The 19,332-nt window shown below is 41.8% G+C and overlaps 1 protein-coding gene across 2 annotated transcripts; it reads right to left on the bottom strand.

The window, feature by feature from the left end:
* Positions 1 to 145: 145 nt before the first annotated feature.
* On the bottom strand, positions 146 to 18,713 carry map2k7 (mitogen-activated protein kinase kinase 7). Of its 2 annotated transcripts, XM_023412831.2 has the most exons (12): positions 18,532 to 18,713; positions 16,358 to 16,405; positions 13,024 to 13,168; positions 12,242 to 12,308; positions 11,007 to 11,120; positions 9,497 to 9,616; positions 9,207 to 9,314; positions 8,924 to 9,103; positions 8,723 to 8,803; positions 7,807 to 7,949; positions 7,673 to 7,718; positions 146 to 7,558 (listed from the first exon to the last, which is right to left on the bottom strand). In XM_023412831.2, exons 1-12 carry the CDS (start codon positions 18,653 to 18,655, stop codon positions 7,415 to 7,417), a joined length of 1,320 nt encoding a protein of 439 aa, XP_023268599.1. In that variant the 5' UTR covers positions 18,656 to 18,713; the 3' UTR covers positions 146 to 7,414. The 2 variants fall into 2 exon arrangements, with proteins under 2 accessions (XP_023268599.1, XP_023268600.1); XM_023412832.2 differs by lacking the exon at positions 16,358 to 16,405.
* Positions 18,714 to 19,332: the final 619 nt, after the last annotated feature.

Raw genomic sequence — 19,332 nt, 5'->3', positions numbered from 1 at the left:
GGTTTTTAAAAACTAAATGTGATTTTTTCTTTTGTTTGTTTACAAAAGCAAAGCATTTTGGAATTTAAAATTTTTTTTTTTGCCCTTCTTTTCTGAGCAACTTCAATGAAAGACCGTGTTGGAAAAGAAGACCATGACACATCAACATTTTTATGAGTTTTTATTTATTTATTTATTTGATTTTTAAGTGTTTTATTATTTTTTTTCTCCAAAAAAATCCTGAGGTATTCACAATATAATGGCATTTATTCTGTTTGAAATGAGACTTGGGGGGAAATAAAATACAGCCAAAAACAAAACAAAACAAAAAAAATTAAAGAAACAGGCAGTAAAGCTGTGTCGATTGATACAACTGTCAAGACAATATATCTGTGATGTCGTACATACAAGAAGCCTTTGAACTGCAACAGCGGTGACTGAAGTCAATCCTCCCCCCACCCTGCAAACTAGCAAACTCATGCAATCTAGACCGAGATCTGCGTTTTTAGAAAAACCAAGCAGCAAACCTCAATGATGCTTCGAAGCAGGCGTGTCCCACCTCGCTAATAGGGAGTGCAGGTTAATAACAAGCCAATCAGTCCACTATCAGAGTAGTTATCATCAGCTCAAATACCTAAAACTTAGAAAAAACAAATCTAGTCTGCTTTGTAGCCGGCATTCAGTACTTACTGATTACAAACCATCCAAGTTTCAAACAATTCAAGCTTTAACTGTGAGTTATTAGCAAAGCACTAGAGTTCAAATACACCATGCTGTGGCTTTAAACCATGAAGTTTGTTTGTGTTGGGCTGTCTGAGGGGGTAATAATGGAAATCAGTAAGTCTGACAGTCACAGTAAAGCCAGAAACAGTGCACTTTACTGTGCTGCAGGTTTCTATTTTAACCTGTTAATCTGTTACTTTATAGACTGTATGTTAGTGTGATGGTTGATTACAACAATTTGCTTTCTGTACACAATGGTAAAATGCCAATGAGAGACTATTCCACTACCTTGAGTCCGCTTTGCCCTCCACAAAAAAGCAATACACAAAAAAAAAAAAAAACAAATCAAAAAAAACATACAAATGACCAATAAATAAATATCAGTGAAACAAATACACTGTTGAATCATTTTCTTGCTCTGTGTCACAGATCTATATGATTGATAAAATAACTGCTGTGACTTTAAGAAAATAAGGAAAACACCCAATATTCTCCTCTCTGCACAACAATCCCAAATCTGCAACACAAAACAAAACAAAAACAAAATAAAACCCATCACAAGTGCAACATCAGTCACAACAGTCTCAGCATTAGGGACAAAAAAAGCTCTGGTATTAGACCAATCAGCTCAATACTACAGCATCAGACAAACCAGAACAAATAAAAAATAATAATCATAAAATAAAATAAAATCCAAAAGCAGTGGGCAGGGATGAAGAGGGGGGAAAAAGAATAAAATAACAGCACACAATTTATGACCCAAACTGGGGTAACAACAAATAAATCGATCATGATATCTGATCATGGAAAACAATATATAATAATAATAATAATGATAAAAAAAAATACTATTAGACTTTCAGTTCAAAGGTTATCTTTATGTGGCGGTTTAAATAAGGTGGACAGACACTACAGCGTAACGGTGAGAAAAACGATTGTTCCACCTTGCCAGTAAAAGAAACCTTTAGAAAGACGCTCTCAGCTCTGTCTGTCTGGGATCACCCATTTATTTCTTTGTTCAATTTGGTGTCATCTTTGCCCTGAATAATAATAATAATAATAATAATAATAATAATAATAATAATAACGACAAAATAGTAATAATAAAAACAGTAATCATTGTAATCATAATAAAAAACAAAACAATGGACAAAAATAAAAGCTAATAATATAATAATAATAATAATAATCACCATCAATAAAGACTTTTGGTAGACGAATAAACATCACACACTCTCCGCTCGCTCACACAGCTAATTGAAAATAAAGACACACAGCACATGGATGAGGGGAAACAGGACATTTTTCTAACAAAACACTGTCTGCTAATGAAGATACAGCTCTTCCTCCTCTTCCTCCTCCTAGACAACTAGTTAGGGGTCCAAGTGAAAACATATATTGCAAAGTTGACAGAGAACTAAAAAAAAAAAAAAAGGCAAAAAAGTGTGTCTTTTCCTAAGAACACAATAAATTCAACATTTTTTGCAAAAACAAAAATACAGACTACATGTGTAAAAATCATAAATAAAGATAAAGTTTTGTGCATCCCCGCCCCAACCGACCGTTGTCTTGGAAGAAAAAAACAAAATAAAAACAAAAACAAAACAATGGCAGTTACAGCGGTGACAATAACATGCAATTGATATACTTTACAGCATTGATCTTTATCTCCCCCACACTACAAACCCGAGTCAAACCCGCATCCCTCCCCGACCCCAATACAATCCTTAAATATTTGTCAGCTCATTCAAAACATATCTCTTGCTCTGTCTTTACTCTGTGGGAGGGGGGAGGGGCTCGAAAAGAAAACACACTGTCGCTAACTCCAGTTTATCCGTTAATCTGTATGTACAGGAGGCTTTTTTTCCCATCGAAGCAAGCTGACATAGTTTGAATGACTGCATAGTGAAAATGATATTTGGTTTACTTACAGATGGGGTGGTGACAACACACACACACACACCGCGCACACACACACACGCGCACACGCTCTCTCACTTGGTGCCAAGGCACAGCGCAGGTACACCCTATGAACTAGCTGAATTTATACACCACTGGCCTCGCACCCGGCAAGCTAATATACACATAAAGCCACTATTGGCAGTAGCCAGCATTGCTGTGCAGAATGGGATTACTTTATACATTTGGTGGGTATCTGTCTGTGTGTGTGTGTGTGTGTATGTGTGTAGATTGGTAATCAGACATTTTGTTACCTCACACACACAGAGTCAGATGCACACCTGGCCTGACCTGACTGATTGGTTTCACAGAGGTATAGCGTGGCACCATCATCCAGTCAGGTGTTTGGATGGCACACTAACAGCCGAGCGAGTGTGTGCGTGCGTTTGTAAAATACAACATCAGCTTTATAACAGAGAACCTCGACAGTGGGAGACTGGGTCCAGCTTTGCGTTTGGAGACGAGTTAGCCGAGACACAGAAACAAGAGTATGAACAGTGAACGTTGTAGTGAGAGAGGGTCGCACCATCTCCTAGAGTGATTATATTTGAAACTGCACCAATGATACACCTCAGACTGTGCTGGCAGCACAGCACAGCTGAAGGATGCTAAGCACCAGATTCAGGATTATATACAACAGTTTGAGCAGGGAGGCTGAGCAGTCAGATCATGATCAGCCCTGAATCCTGTTATGAAGAGTTTACAACAGCAGGACTACCCTGTTCCCTGCCGAAGGTAAACCGTGGCTTGAAATCAGGTCCAGGTCATATCCTGGTCTTGAGATTAAAACCCGACAAAGGCTGAGCTAACGGAGTTGTGCCAACTCTCATCTGCTCAGGGGCTTGTATCATGAAGCGACAGGAGCTATCTTTGGGCAGATTTTCTGGCATCACTGAGCTGGCTCACTTTTAACTGGGGTAGAGATCACCATGGTAACTATCAGCTAGCTATCAGAGCTATTACTCCTGACATTTAGCAATACTAAATGTCAGGAGTGACCCTCTCAAAACAGCAATATAATTACTACTAACTTTCCTTTTAGCCTTTTCCTTACTCTGCTCTAGTTGTGTGATGAAATTGATAGCCGCTTGCTGTTTCTACAATTGATTAGATTAACTCTAAAATCCCTTCTGCCTCTTTCTGGATTGGCTGGATTAGTAAACCCAGAGCTAACAGAGCCAGTTGATAACCAGCTGAGTGATACCAGTCTTCCAGGATAGACGAGTGAAGCGAAGTAGCCCAAAGAGAGTCAGGCTAAGCTGAAGTCACTTCCTGACACAGGCCGGTGGCGAGTTTGATTCACTGAGCAGAAAGATAAGCTGGTTTTATTGCTTGGCCCTTGTCATGTAGTAGTGCACCAGTCTCCCCCTGTACAGTATATGACACACGCATGGCACTGCTATACTACAGCGCCCCCCCCCCCCGCCCGCCCGCCCCCACACACACACCCTCTGCCACTAGCTATAGAGAGATTTATATATATCATAGCTCAGAGTAACCAATTATAATGTCAATAACAATAGTCATAACAACAACAACGCTCTCGTATTTTTGTTGAGTTGTGGACACCTTTGGTGTGAACTGTCAAGGTTGTCAAGCTTGCAGGCGACCTGTGGACAGACGAAGTGATGGATGGACAGAGTAAAGAATGGATGTGACAAAAAGCATCTGGACAGACAGACACCCCTCTGATCATATCTACACTGTACAGAGTTGTAGTGTGACGATGGGATATAAATGATTACCTACTTCCATTACACATAGAGCTACATTTGAGGTGAGGTGTGTGTTTATATTTTGTGTGAGTTAGTATGTGAAGCCAACCTCCCTGCACTTTCTCTTCTAATCCTTCATGCCACCTCTCACTTGCTTTTGCCCTCTTCACACTTGCTCTTCAGTATTTGGTAACATGTGTAGACATTGCATTATTTCATTTATTTGGCTTAAAAGAAAAAGAATAAAGTATTTGTCCTTTGGGGAAAAGAAGTGACAGCAGCGTCTAAAGCAATAAAAAGTAGCAGCAGTAGCAATGTAATAAATAACATAGTTTGAACAGAACATAAACATCATAAACACAACACGCCAACTCACTCGCTAAAATCATAATTGGTAGGTTGGTTTAACACCATGAAAGCTTTTTACAATAACCAGCTAGCCTCAGAGCTCAGCAGCCCTGTGAATCTTGGGCTGATGTTTTCCTTTCCTGTTTCCTCTCTCCTTTTTCAAACTCTAACTTCCTGTCACCCAACTGTCTCTGACTTTTCTTTAACTTCCCATCCCACTTTCTTAATACTCCCTGTCTTCATTCTCACCTCACTTCGTCCTGTCCTCTTTTTCCTGTCATTTAATTTCCACTCATCTTTTCTGCCACCTTGACAACAATCCTTGATCTCTCGCTCACTCTCCTGACACTTTACCGTTTCCTGTCTCATTCGATGCCGCTCCTCAGGTCTCTGTGTCTAGCAGTGATTTGGTTCGGTGCGTGACGGGGCGTGGGAGGTTTGAATCTGCACATCTAGCAGGCTTTGGCTGTGAACCTAGTCAGTTTGTAGACCTGCGCACATAAAGTACATCTATACATTGCAGTTTTAAACATGTTAACCAGTTCAGGTGTCACACATACACTCACTTTCATCTTACCAATCCTCTAGATCAGGGGTCTCAAAGTCAAATTACCTGGGGGCCACTGGTCAGGTAATTCTCTCCTGGTGGGGCAGCATAGCATTACAGATTTTGGCTGTACAAACTCATGTCTATGACACTGCTCTACATGATTAGTGGAGCGACGCTGCTGCAGACTGTATACAAGGAGAACAGCAGCTTTGTCCTTACAGATAGTGACAGGAAAGAGTCACATTAAACCTCCCAAAGAATGAGCCAATTGTCTAGGTGTCTTGAAACTGTCAGCTAATAGTAGGTAGGTGTTATTACTTGAGCAATCGATTTAGTTGATCAAGAGAAAAGGAATTGCAACAATTGTTTAAATAATTTTTCAAGCAAAAATGCCAAAAATTCATGGGTTTTACCATCTCATATGTGAAGTTTTCCTGCTTTTCTCTCTCTTAAATGATAGCAAACTGAGTATCATTAAGTTTTGGAGTGTTTGTTGTGGGGGACAAACAAAACACACACAGACCCAAAAGAAATCATTTCTTAATGTGGGTGAGCCCTGGGCTGGTTATTTGAAACCCCTGCTCTAGGTCCTAAAAACACCAGAACATGCTTTATCAAGATTTGTGTGTATGTTTTCTTAAAGTCTGAAATTTCACAGGAGCGGGTCTATTATCTCTTGGCCCCCACCAGCAGCATCCTACACGCAGCCTTTGGTCTGGAAACACTGTGGAGCACTACATCACACTAAACAGCAGAGGGAGACAGAGAGGTGGACAAAGAGGAAGAGGTAGACAGAGAGTGAAGTAAAGAAATGCTCCACAGGTAAAAAGATCTACTCCATTTCTATTCTTTGTACAAGATAAGCTCCCGTTCTTAGCCTTCTCACTCAAAAAGCACTCTGCTCCCATTTTTACCTCCAACCTCTCTCCTCTGTTTCTCACACTACACTAACAGTTATTCAGTCTTCCAAAATTGTCACCAACGAGCGCACGACTCCCAGCTTCTACTTTCTGTTTTTTCCTCCCTCACTTCTAGAAAGAGTCGGACACTTCTTGTTTCTAACTCATCTTTTCTCTTCTTAGTATCCCTCCGTATCTCTTAACTCTCCACTAACTCATTCTGAATACACAAAAAACATACACAACTCCTTCTCTACAAAGCTAGAATGCAACACTAATTTTTTTGTAATTTTTTTCCTTGTTGTTTTTCCAATTATGCAGCTGCTAAATACAATGATGGAAACATATTTCATAGCAATGTTAATTAGAACTACTATTCTAACATGTTAAAAATGAGCCAACAGATTCATTTGTTCTTGTTTGTGTGTTAGAGCTGTAGTGTGAAGGTGAATAAATGACTAGGAAATATAATCTCACCCACAAAAACAACCAGTGACTGTGTCTTGATATTCATCCACACACACACACAAACACACATGGAAAAGCTTACTCACACTCACACACACACATAGATACAGCCTGAGAATGTGTGATAGTAGAAACACCTGAAGAATCATAATTGCACCGGACATTGCTGTGTCCTCCATAACGTTTATGTACAAGAGCGATTCATGATTGCTAATGTAGCAGATGCTTTGTTCCAGTGTGTAGTGACTACTCTGTTGACTAATCCAATGGTTAGGATCAATGCTGGAGACAGACATGTAGGTGAAAAACTAATGAAAAGTGGAGGAAATGTAGAGACACATAAAAGACACACACACGGTTTTTGTGTGTGGCTGTTAGACACACTGTGATGTGACGTCATATGACAGTTTAACGAGAAGTAACAGAGTGTAAACGAAACTACAGTGTGAACTCTTTTCTGCTCCCTCCTCCCCATGTCTGCCTGTCCAGATTCGACGCAATCATAAGGAGAACCACCTGTGTCGTCTATCCATCCATCAGTCCATCTCTCCCGGCCATCACTCCATCTGTCGATCCAGAGTCCTCCATCGAGTCTCCGTCTCTCCCTCTTCCTCTTCAGGTTCTCCGGTGGACAGATGGACAGGTGGGCTGGGTCTAACGCTAGGGCTTAGCTGCTGACGCTGGGCTAGACTAGGACAGACTGAGTCTGGGCTTGGCAAAGCTAAAGCTAGGCTAGACTAGCGTGTAGCTAAGCTAAGGCCAGGAGGGCTAGGCTACCTACTGAAGAGCGAGTGGAGCTGGTGCTGATGGCTGTAACACTGGCTGCTGCGAGGCGACTCGGTGCGATCCATCACCGCCTGAAACCAACCGGCCACGTCAACCTCCAGAACCTCGTAACGTCGGATGAAACTATGCTCCTGGACGAGGAAGACGGACAAAGAGACAGCGAGAGATGGAAACAGTTTAGTTACATTTGAGCATCGAGTAATCCCGGTTATTCTGGCAATTGCTCATTACGACTGGTGACTTACCAGCAGCACGTGGTATTTTGGCCTTTTTCTGTGATCCTTTGTGAGGCTGTGGAAAGATGTGCACATTAAATGAAGCTGCAACAAATTAATTAAAAAAAAAAAAAAAACAGTTTTAGAGTGATATTCAAACTCACCAGTCTTTGACGAAGGACTGGAAGTCGAGGGAGAAGCCCATGCTGAGAGGCAGCAGAGGAGGATCTTCCTGCAGCACTTTGGTCAGAACCTCAAAGTCTGTCTTGCAGTTCTTGTAGGGAAACTGTCCCGTGGCCAGCTCCACCTACAGGACACAGGGAGACATGAGCATCCAATGTCACTGACAATAAATGCTTGGCTTGTCTGTAAGGAGACTGTTTAACCTCCTAGGACCTGGCGTCCACATATGTGGACCTCACATTTTTGGTTCTCTAGACCACAATACTAACTTTTTCTCAACAAGGGCCTGGTGACCACATATGAGGATATTATACTGCCCCTCAGTAAACGAAATTTAAAACTAATGTCCTCTTATGTGGACATCATTTTTCTCCGATCCCAATCAGCCTAAATAGCAAAGAGAAATTAAAAATGCACGCCATGCAAGAGTTCGGGTCTTAGGAGGTTAAATAACTAACACAAAAGTAGTAACTTTACAGATGTCTACAACCTAATGTATGCAGGTTCTGTCAATAGTCTGAGGAAAAAAATCGAACTCACTTTAATGCTCAAACCATAGTTTTTCCATCCATTATTGGAAACGTGTATTTTAGTGCCTAGTTTAGTTCCTCGGTTGGTTCTTGGAACTATGTAGTCGAAAAAGCGCTTCATATTCCAAAGGTCAATAATTAATTTTTACATTCAAGTTCTTGTCAACTCCTATGCAGCAGCACACATGTCTATATGCTTATAATACACTGTTTATAGGGGCATTTATCTCCTCGATCAAACATTAGTATTAGTCACAAAAAAAAAAAAAAAAATTGCACAAATCTTGTGCAGCCCCTGATCAGTCATCATGGAACTCCAGGCCGATGCTTGTTTCATATATTGCAATAAAATGATTGAATGATTTACCAGAGAGATGCCGAGGCTCCACACGTCTGCTCGGATGTCATAGTCGGGTTTGGTGGGATCTGGAGGGTCTATTCTCTCAGGCTGCAGGAATACAAAATATTCATTATGTCTATAGATGACATACGGGATGTGACGTTGTGTGTGAGCTCGTCGTAGTATTTTGAGAGTACAGTGTATGTGTGTGTGTGTGTTTTCACTCACCGCCATGTAGGCAGCACAGCCGGCACTGCGAGTCTTGGCCTTCGAGTCAACGAGGCGTCCACTGATGCCGAAATCACACAGTTTAATCTGACCTTTAGCGTCCAGGAGGATGTTGGAGGGTTTGACGTCCCGGTGGATGACACCGTGTTTCTCTTTTAGGTATAGCAACGCTTTCACTATCTGGAGCAGAAACACACACAGTAGGACCAAACAGTAAGAACAAAAACAATCGAGTGAGCAGTGTTACAGTTTCCTGATCTCGGTATGCGTTTCTTTCACTTACTGCCACTGTCATCTTTCCTAGGATTCGCTCTGGGATGGGGCCCTGGATTCTCTTCTTCAGCTTCTCCGCACACGTTCCCATCAGCTCCATTGCAATGAATACATCCGTCTGTACATGTATGCAAACACACACAGACACACATCCAGCTTTTACCAGTGCAGGAAGTGAGTTTACTGAGATGCAAGAGTAAAAGCAGCAGACGTTTGTTTGACCTTAGCTGTAAAATTTACTCTTGTTCTACTATTTTAATGTTAAGAATACAGACAGTAATGTATGTTTGGGACACCCACGTTGGTAACTATGGCGCCGTAGCACTGGATGATGTAAGGGCAGTCATGACTTTTCAGCACCACGTCCAGGTCCATCAGAATCCTCTTGTTCTCATCCTTGTTTCCTGTACGACGCATTTGCTGGTGACACACACACACACACACACACACACACACACACACACACACACACACACACACACACACACACAAAGACATGTAAGATTCCTGCAGGCATTTGAATGTAAGAAACACACACCATGCTGTGTGTACAAGTTAAGTAACAAGTAATTAGGAAATCACAAAGCAAAGACTCCTTCGGTGAACTGACTGACTGTCTAATTGTTAAACTGCTCAGACGGCTACAATTAAGTCAACTGTTAAATAGGAGGGTTGTTACGTTGGGTTATTAACGCCACTTGTTGGTAAACTAGACGCAAATAATGTACAACAGAAAGTGGGAGCGCCACTAAGCCGTGGTGAGCATCAAGTTCCTACTGTATTTTGTTTTGAGTCTTTATGGTCCCTGTAGGGAAATTTTATAAGAAACGTTCTCGTCTTTTGGTAAGTGACCACCAGATATTAACGGCACACAGAAAGCTCAACAACAAATGATCTGAAAAACACTATTCTGTTCAGAACCCGTTCTGATTGGAACCTGTTACTGGCCCCCATCAAACACATTATCATTAGAAAGAGCGTCAAACTGCAAGTGATGTATAATTTACGTAAGATCTAAAGCCGGGCCCTTATCTCGTTCTGGGTTGTGTACCAGTTCAGTCCTATTTAAGACTAACTGTGTATTGTTGATGCATTTTATATTCCTCAGGTTATTATTTTCGTTTCTAACTGTCAATGTCTAGATTTTGCCCCATCAGGATGGATCCCAGGACAGCTAGCTTCAGCTTGTGGCTGATGGGGATCCTGTTAACATTAAACAATAAACTTATGGCATGGGGATTAAAACAATTTGATATCATTACATCTAAAACCGACATTTTCTGGAGGGCAGAGATTTCCTTTCACAGAAAAGTGGTTGACTCAGATAAGCAACATCATTGTGTCTATTTGTAACAGCCTGAACCATCAAAAGATTTCTGTTCGACTCTTATCAACCTTTCAGCCACACTGTCTATGCCTCTTAAAATACTGGAGTATTACACAGTATCTGTTCTTCAGCAGCCACATCTATTTTACAGCTCAGAGTCATCACAGTTGTCATCTTTTGTATCTTACAAGCATAAACACATGTTTGCAGCTGATGTCATTGTGGTGGCTGTGGTTGCTGCTAACTTTGTCTGTAATCACCCTTCTTAAATAATATAGCCAATCTCACATTATTATTAACCTGTATTTTTCTGCATTTTGTCTGATGTTCTTCATGATTATACAATAAAAGTTTAGCTGTAGCTTCATGATGTCTGCTGGTTGTATGTGTGAAGCTGGATCCTGTGTAGACTGCGAGTAATATGTGACATAATAAAGCAGGTTGTGTGAACAATGAAAACATACGAGTGTGGGTGGGACTTACTTTGACAGCGATGACATGGCCCGTCTTCTTGAATCGTACTTTGAAGACCTGTCCACAGGTCCCGCTGCCGATCTCCCCCTCACTGATAAGGTCTGTCACCTCCGCTGGATACCGCTGTGGACGCACAAGTAAGCGAAAACATGACAAAAAAGGATTTTAAATCCTGCTCAAGATATTTTTACTGGTTACACTGCTAACTGGATGTTATTTCTCTGCAAACTCTTCAAGCTGAAAATCGAGGAGAGAGGCCAATTCTGACTTTCTACATCGTAAGGCAACAGCAAACACCTCTGGGCCATTTAGTAACAAATGTTTTGATGTGCAATTAAGCTGCTCCCCCCATGGGTCATGACTGAGACTACCAGCACACAGTGATGAAAAAGATGCATTATTTCCCTGCTTAAAATGAAATCACTGGTGACTGAGATGCTGTGAGTGACATTTCATTGAGTGCATGATGCAGCAACCTCTCGGGGATAATGAGAGGACGTTAAAACACTCTGGAGTGCAGTGATGAGTCACATAATTTTCTCCAACTTCTTCAAACCCTGACTGACTCTGACTATGATACTGGACCTGAGGGCTGAAAGAGCGAGAGAGAGTTTTTTTTCTGACTCATTCTGTGCTCTGCTCAAGGACACTTCAGTGGTGTAGATGTTTGATTCTGTATTTTCTTATTGTCAAGGTTAATTTAATTGTTATGGACAAGTCCCATGAAAAGACAAAAACCTGTTGTTGTTAGTCAGTCTCCCAATCTGTGTGTAGCACTCAGCCCCAAGCTCACTGGTTCTTACTGAAGATGTAAAACAAATTTAAAAACAAATGTATCAAGTTACATTTTTTTTAAAAGCCTGTAGTTGAAAAAACTAGTTTGTACCAAACGTTTCTCAAAAAGCAGTAATAGTAAATTTGTTGGGGACTATTTTCAGCCATGGAGTAACAGACGTTTATTGCTCTTGTGAGTATTTACAGCAGTAGCACAGTGTATGTGGGATTCATTCAAAATAAACTGCAATGTGCATATTCATCATAATGAAGAAACATATCAGCCAGTGCAAAGATGAGGCTGACACTTAGCAGCATCAGTTCATTTTTGGTTTCAGGCTTTTCATGGGATTTGTTAACAATACGAAAAATATCAACAGACATATGATCACTCAACCTAAACCACTAAACAAAACTTTCAACATGTAGACTAGAGAAATTCAACACGTGTCTCTGTGTGCACATCTCACCTGACCGTCGATCTTCAGATAACCCGTCTGTTTCATGATCTCCTGCAATTTCTGATCAATCTCTGCACTGCGGAGGACAATGCACACAAGGATGTCAGGGAGTGCAAATGCTACACAAAGTATGTGTCAGTGTTAAAATGTCCATATCGAGATATGAGACAAAGGGGGGGGGGGGGGGGGGGGGGGGGGGGGCACCTCTGACTCACAAATGGATGCCGAGTGTGTTTCTGTACATCTCTTCCACCCACACTCTGCATGTGGATCCATTAAGTGTAACATAACCTGCACTGCTTTACATGATCCTTCATACTGCTCGGTCCTCTGCGTTTGTGTGTTGCTGTGCCGTGGGCATATGTATGTGCATGTTCATATGACAGTCTTGTGTGTATGTATGTGACATCGTTTTATCTCCATGTTTACGCCCATACTTCTCCACTGTGCTTACAAAAAGTGATGCACTCTCTCATCCTTTGTGACTTTTTTTCAAATGTGTGTTTCATTTTCAATCGAGAGAGTTCAGACTCAAAGTTATGATCCCTTCATTGTATTTAGAGCCAAGATTAAAATACTCGTTAATAAAAAACAATTAATGCTACTTATCGCCGAGCTTATCGAGAATATTCTTTTTTGAATCATAATTTTTTGCCAGTAGTAGTAAGCCAATCAATTCTATGCTGTAAGACTGATTTCCAACAACAAAGTAGATCCTTTTGGCTCTTCTGTAAATACAGCCTCTTTAATTATTGTCACAGGAACATCAGCGTGTCTAAAAGTGAACATACTTCTCTAGACTCTTCTGTAGGCCGTACGGGGGTGTGGGCAGGGTGAGCATGTGTCGCGGGCGGCTGGGGTATGGGTGGTGCTGAGGCGAACTCTCTGAAGACGATGAACGGCTGCCTCCATCGTTGGCCAGTGGCAGCTGGAGCGCTGGGTTGGGGTGAGGGGAGGGGAGAGACGACACATTAGACACAGACAGGAGACTCGAGGGCAGAGTGGTGTGTTTTACACCAGAGGCCAGCATGCCAGAGGGTGTAAGATGGCTATGTTCATTCATGCATTCACTGACTCCAATATTTTAGTGATTTTAAATGATGCACAAATAGAGGAAGTGATAATGTATTATTATTATTTGATTTATTAGCTTTGTTTAACTAATTTCTATGTTTTCTTTGACTTTGTGTTTCCTTCCTGAAATCTGGGCTTCAGATTGTTTCGCACAATACGAGACTGAAGAGAAAAGAAAGTGATCTATTATAACATGTGTGGCAGCGACTGAAAATTATTTCCCATGAGACTTCAAGAGCAAAAGAGAAACTGGCCTTGGCGAGGTCAAAGAGTTCTTTTACTGCAGCACTGCTATCTAGGCCCTGCATAGTATTTAACCAGCATATGAACTTGTTGTTTTTTCCCCTCAAAGTTACAGCTTTGTTTTTGTTTCGCTGATGTCCCGACCCAATGTTAAAACAAACAGGACGGTTATCTCAGAGCAAAAGCAACACCATTCTCAGGCAGAGAGAGACAGCAAAGGGGTTAGCCCACAACTCAGGAGGTACAGTTTAGGGATGCGTCCACAGGTTGTTTTTAAAGGAAAACTACAGTTTATTAAAACTTGGGGTTTATTTTCCCAGCTCCAGCCATTGTTTTTTAACTCAGCAGCAATACTAAAAATATGACCAACAGGGAAACAAACAAGCAGTCGATCATACAGGTTGTAAACAAGCTGACAGTTTGGAGGTAAAACAAAATGTATGGTGGATCAGAGTTGAACCAAAAAGTCAACCTGTCAAGTGTTTACAACAGACAGTTTTGGTAATAATTTCACTGTTCACCTTTGTTTTCTTTTCCAAATAAGTTCGGCTAATCTGAGTGTCTTTTTTACAACCTGTAACCGCTCGTCTTTGTTGGCCCTTTGAGCATCTTTTCAGCGATGTCACCATGTGCCCAGATCTCAGTGATTATTTAGGTGAGTACAATGTTATCATAACCAATGGGCAGAGCAATGAAAATAAAGTTATAATAAACTGTAGCCACACAGCCTTACACATACAGTAAATGACTTCACAGCCCTGGATGACAAACTGACAGTCCAAGACTGACTGGCACTGAAATCCAAAATCCAAACAGAAGATGCAACATGCTTCTGGCCCCGTATAGACGAAGGTGTAAATCATGCGTGAAAAGACATGTCAAAACACTGCTGGACTAATATCAGGTGTGCGTGCAAGCACTGGCTCAATTTCAAGTGGAAATGTTAAAGAATTTCAAGAGAATATTCCAAGGTAGTATCAGCACAGACCTGTCATGCAACCAAATGCTCAGACAGAAAATCAGCAGCTATGAAGATCGACTAGGAATACTAAATATGACTTCAGACCCCTGATTACTAAGAGTTTAACTCTCTACTTATTAGCAATGTTACATCAGCAACTTTTTCAAATCCTCAAAACCAGTTTGATAAACATTTCAAGGACCATGCAGCTATTGTCATAATGATAATTATAATTGTTTTTGTAGTAGCAGGCTGGCAACTCCTCTGAGAGTGCCAGCGGGTGTTTGTATCCATGAGTCACCTGTGGATGGATCAGCCTGTAAAGGGAGAATCAGTTAGTGAAGGGGAGGAGGGGTTAGTGTGGGGAGGAAGGAGTGCTCAGGCAGTCTTTGGCACCAATCGCATCTCCATAGCTCTGCTGGCTCCAGATGGACGGATGGGAAGATAGACGGGCAGACAGAGCAGGGAGAGGGGGAGACACATAAACACGCAGATACTCGCAGGCACTGCTGCACCGCCTCCTGCTCGCACAGTGCCGCTGCAAAAGGAAGGAGGAGGGAGGGAGGGGATGCCAGAAGATGAAGAACAGACAAACAACATCAAACAGTCTAATGTGAGGGAGAAAGAGGAGAAATTCAGCCAAAACTGCATAGCACAGACTAAGCTGGAAGTCGGACAGTCAGTCAGCCAGTCAGACTCGGACAGGAAGGCAACTCTTCAGTCGCCACACAGAGAAAAAACATAGAGAAAAAGAGAAGAGTGTTCACAGCACTCCTGCAGACGGACCAGTGGGGATGCTGGATTAGAGACCGTGTCAAACAAAACACAACCCAAAACATCGTGCCGTGCAGAAAAGCCACATGCACCGTGATTCTCTGCCTCCAGCGAAACGAAGGTTAATCATCTGATACACACACACACACACGCACGCGCACGCACACACATACACACACACACACACTGAACATCAACACACACCAACACTGCCCTGCCACTGGCACAGACACACACAGTCAGAGAGAGGAGTAGGGATGGAAAGATGGAGAGAGGATGTGATTTGAGAGGAGGTGTAAATAACTGCTGGGCTAAAATTTCAGCACTGGTCAAGGACTGGTTTCACAAACATGGATTAAACTTTTACCCCTCGGCAGAGCTTCTTATTCAGTCCTAAAACTGTCGGGCACTGGTGTGAGATACAGAATAAGACATTAAGTGTGTGAGTGAGAGTGAAGGCGTGTGTGTGTGTGTGTGTGTGTGTGTGTGTGTGTGTGTAGGGAGGTGGTTTGAAATACAAAGTCAACATGCTTTAAAGTTGTGATTATAATCCATAATGTCTGTGAAACCAAACTACATTTTGTAAGCCGGTGTTAATAACAACTTACACCATCTTATATGTTACTACGATACCATCCAGTTGGTCTGGCTGAAACTCAGTATGCACCTATATTTGTTGGGGAGAGTAAACTGACTTTTATAGACACACATAAAAAGGAGAAACGGTTGTCTTTCAACCTTTTTCGACAGTCTGTTCTTTCTTGGAACTTTAATTCCACTGAATGTAAGAAAAGTGTTAAAAAAAGACGAGTGTGAGTAATTACAGTAAGTGAAGTTGTAGTATTGAGAGCCCATTAGTCTCTACTGGAGCAAAACTAAAAATGAAACTAAATTGGTGAGAATGTAAAGAACTGCGTTTTTTAAAAAGTCAATAACACTCTCTGATAAGTGTAAGGTTGGTATACAACAGAAAGAGAAGATGAGGGAGGAGGGGATGAAAGGTGAAACAGGGGGCACAGGTGTTGGGGGGAGGGGGGGTGCAGTGGCAGAGAGAGCGATGGATTGAATGATACCTGCACGCTGGGAAGGGGCTGGAGCAGGACTGAGCTGGATCACGATGACTAGACAGAGGAAAGAAAATATACACACACACGCACATTACTGCACTGTACTAGTGAGACGATCACACATGTTCGCACACATACGCGCTCCATCTTATATCAGATGGAGAAAAAAAAACCCCACAGACTTTATGACTTCTATAATTCACTTTCTCAAAAACAACACAAATCTGAGCAGTGTATAAAGTACAATTCTGGCATTACTCTGGTTTTCATATTGTCTGCGAATCCTATGAAAAGACCAAAATCAACAAAGCATCAGTGCATCTCTCACTACTTTTCGACTTTCCTACCCTGTCTGTGGCACTTAGCCCCAAGCCCACAGGTTTCTACTGAAGTCACAAATCTTTAAAAACCAGTCAGAAAATATATCATTTCATTTTAATAAAAGGCTCAGTAATTTCCTGTACACAGCTGGGCACTGTGGTTTTTAGCAAACGTTACTCAAACAGGAGTAAATATTTCTTCTTGGATTATTTTCAACTGCCGATTAATACACATTTGGTGCTCTAGTGAGTATTTACAGCAGCAGGATGGTGTATATCCTCTCAAAACAAGTTACAGTGTCCATGTTCGGGGCAATGAAGACACAGGTCACCGAGTGCAACGGTGAGGCACATTGGTGTGTTTTTAATAGGGATCTACTGCTCAGAGTACCAATACCGGATTTAAAATTTGTATTACTTACTGCGTGGAAGTCATTGGGATCACTTTCCATAAGGTGAGTTGAGGGGTGTGATTGCTGGTGCACTAAAAATTTAGTCCGTGCCATGCTGTTTCTGAGTGAAGGTAACTGATGACAAAAAACACTGACTTTTAGTATAATATTGAGGGAGTGGATAGGATCTCATGTATTGGATCAGTGCATCCCTTGTTGCTGGTTGAGGACATGGAGGAAAAGGCTTATATCAGGCTTTGGATACACAGATGACACTTGTTATCAGTTATTCTTGGCATTGGTCTTTCCATGGTATTTGTTGACTATAAGAGAAACAGAATAACCCCAGCCTGTCATTTAACTCATTCACACTTTTTCCACTTTCATTCTTACAGACAGCTGATGTATCTTCATGATACTTGTTTTAAGACCACAGAAGAAAAAACAAAGAAGGTTTGTGGTCAATGTCTCTCAAACCTCATATGACTGGGCAAGACGTGATGATCTGTAGGAAAGAATTATCTGTATACATCAGTGAGTGAATGTATATTATTGCCAATAGCTTTAAAAATTTACTATCATACGTTGGTAAGATAATAAAGATGTTTCAGTCTCCATCACAGTGTCTGTCTCAGGGTTACATGCAGACTTCCCTGCTAAACTAACCGGGCTGTTTGGCTGAGTTTTCTCCTCTGACACGGTCCAAGGGCCCAGCGTTACCGCTTCACCCCTTAATACAACACTGACTTCAAATCCACTGAAAACTGCAAAGGGGTTTTATTCAGTGGCTCTTCAACGGACTGGCGTTTTACCTCTCCGTGTAAAAAGTACAAACAGTGTTAACATCTTAACAGCACCACAGAAGAAGGCAGTTAACGTATGTTTAACGTTAGCTAACGTTAGATGAGATAGCTGGCACATACTAGCGTCTGTTTCGTAAAAGGGTCAAAAAATGGCAGGGAAAATTGACTTTGCCGCAAGAGTCATAAGCATATACACTGCTTAATAACTGTATGAAGCTACACAAACGCTTAAATGAAATGGCACGTCTAAAATATTTACATAGGCAACCTGGAAACGACATCACATTTTCAGATTGACGCTGGGCCTGCCACCGACTATCACTCAGAGTGCTAGCCCGTTAGCCTAGCATGTTTGACAGGACAGAATCAAAACAGATTTCGGGACGTGACTGCCAGCAAGGTATTTCATGACAGCGCTTCGGATTTTCTACATTTTGTTTTACTCGCTATAGAAATTGTCCCACCAGTTAGGTAAGTGATTTCACACAAGAATTTACCGACCAAGCGGAGTCGGTGTTTGTTTATGTAGCTAGCCTGTTAGCATGTAGTAGCTAGAGGCAGCATTAACACCCCCACTCCTTCCCTCCCTCCCTCCGCCTCTCCGATCTTTCCCCCTGCTATTCTGGCCGTTACCGACTCCCCGGTCCTCCCCGGTGGACACTCACTCGGCCTCGGACGTGATCGCTGTGGACTCATGTCGATGTTGAGGTCGATTCTCCGGCGAGCTTCTTCATTTTCCTGCTTTAATTTCTCCTCGATTCGCGACAGCCTCTGTTCCAGCGACGACATCTTGAAAAATTGAGCACCATGTAGTTCCCAGCAGAGCTCTCGACTCCCCTCTCTGGCAGGCAGGCAGGCAGGGCCAGCAACACACACACACACGCGCGCACACACACGCGCGCGCACATACACACACTCTCTGATTGACTGACTGGACTGGGGAGAGACACACTGCAGTAATGTGATCACTCATGTTACACCTCTGTCCTCATGCACCTATATTGCACGATATTACAGAGTCATTCCTTCACAACAACTAATCGCCATTCACCCAGTATATACGGTTGGAGTTTATACTCGGGGTATTTGTCATCAAAGGGATCTGAGGAGGAAGAATGAAAAGTCCAGATAAATTGAGAAAAATTAATACTTGACCCTAGAGCTGGACATGACTGAACAATCTCAGCTCAAGGTATACTTACTGGCTTGTTCTGGAATTTTTGACATTATCACACTGTCCTCATCAGAAGACTAGGTACCATTCGCTGTGGGTTTATCAGCTGTAATTAATGGCTGTACCACTGCTTAATAAATCATTTACCAACTTTACTTCTGTTCAATAATAGTGATATTACAAATGTTGGCAAACCATTAATAAGCACTTAAGGTTTCAAACTTTCTAGTAAGTCATCAGGCCTGCAGTTATACATTTTAATATGATATCAATAAAGGGTCTTGGGTTTCTC

The sequence above is a fragment of the Seriola lalandi genome, unplaced genomic scaffold, assembly GCF_002814215.2.
Source record: "Seriola lalandi dorsalis isolate HSWRI2012SDOR001 ecotype SW California unplaced genomic scaffold, Sedor1 jcf7180002054487, whole genome shotgun sequence".
Lineage (NCBI taxonomy): Eukaryota > Metazoa > Chordata > Actinopteri > Carangiformes > Carangidae > Seriola > Seriola lalandi.
This window is presented reverse-complemented; position numbering and strand designations above follow the sequence as displayed.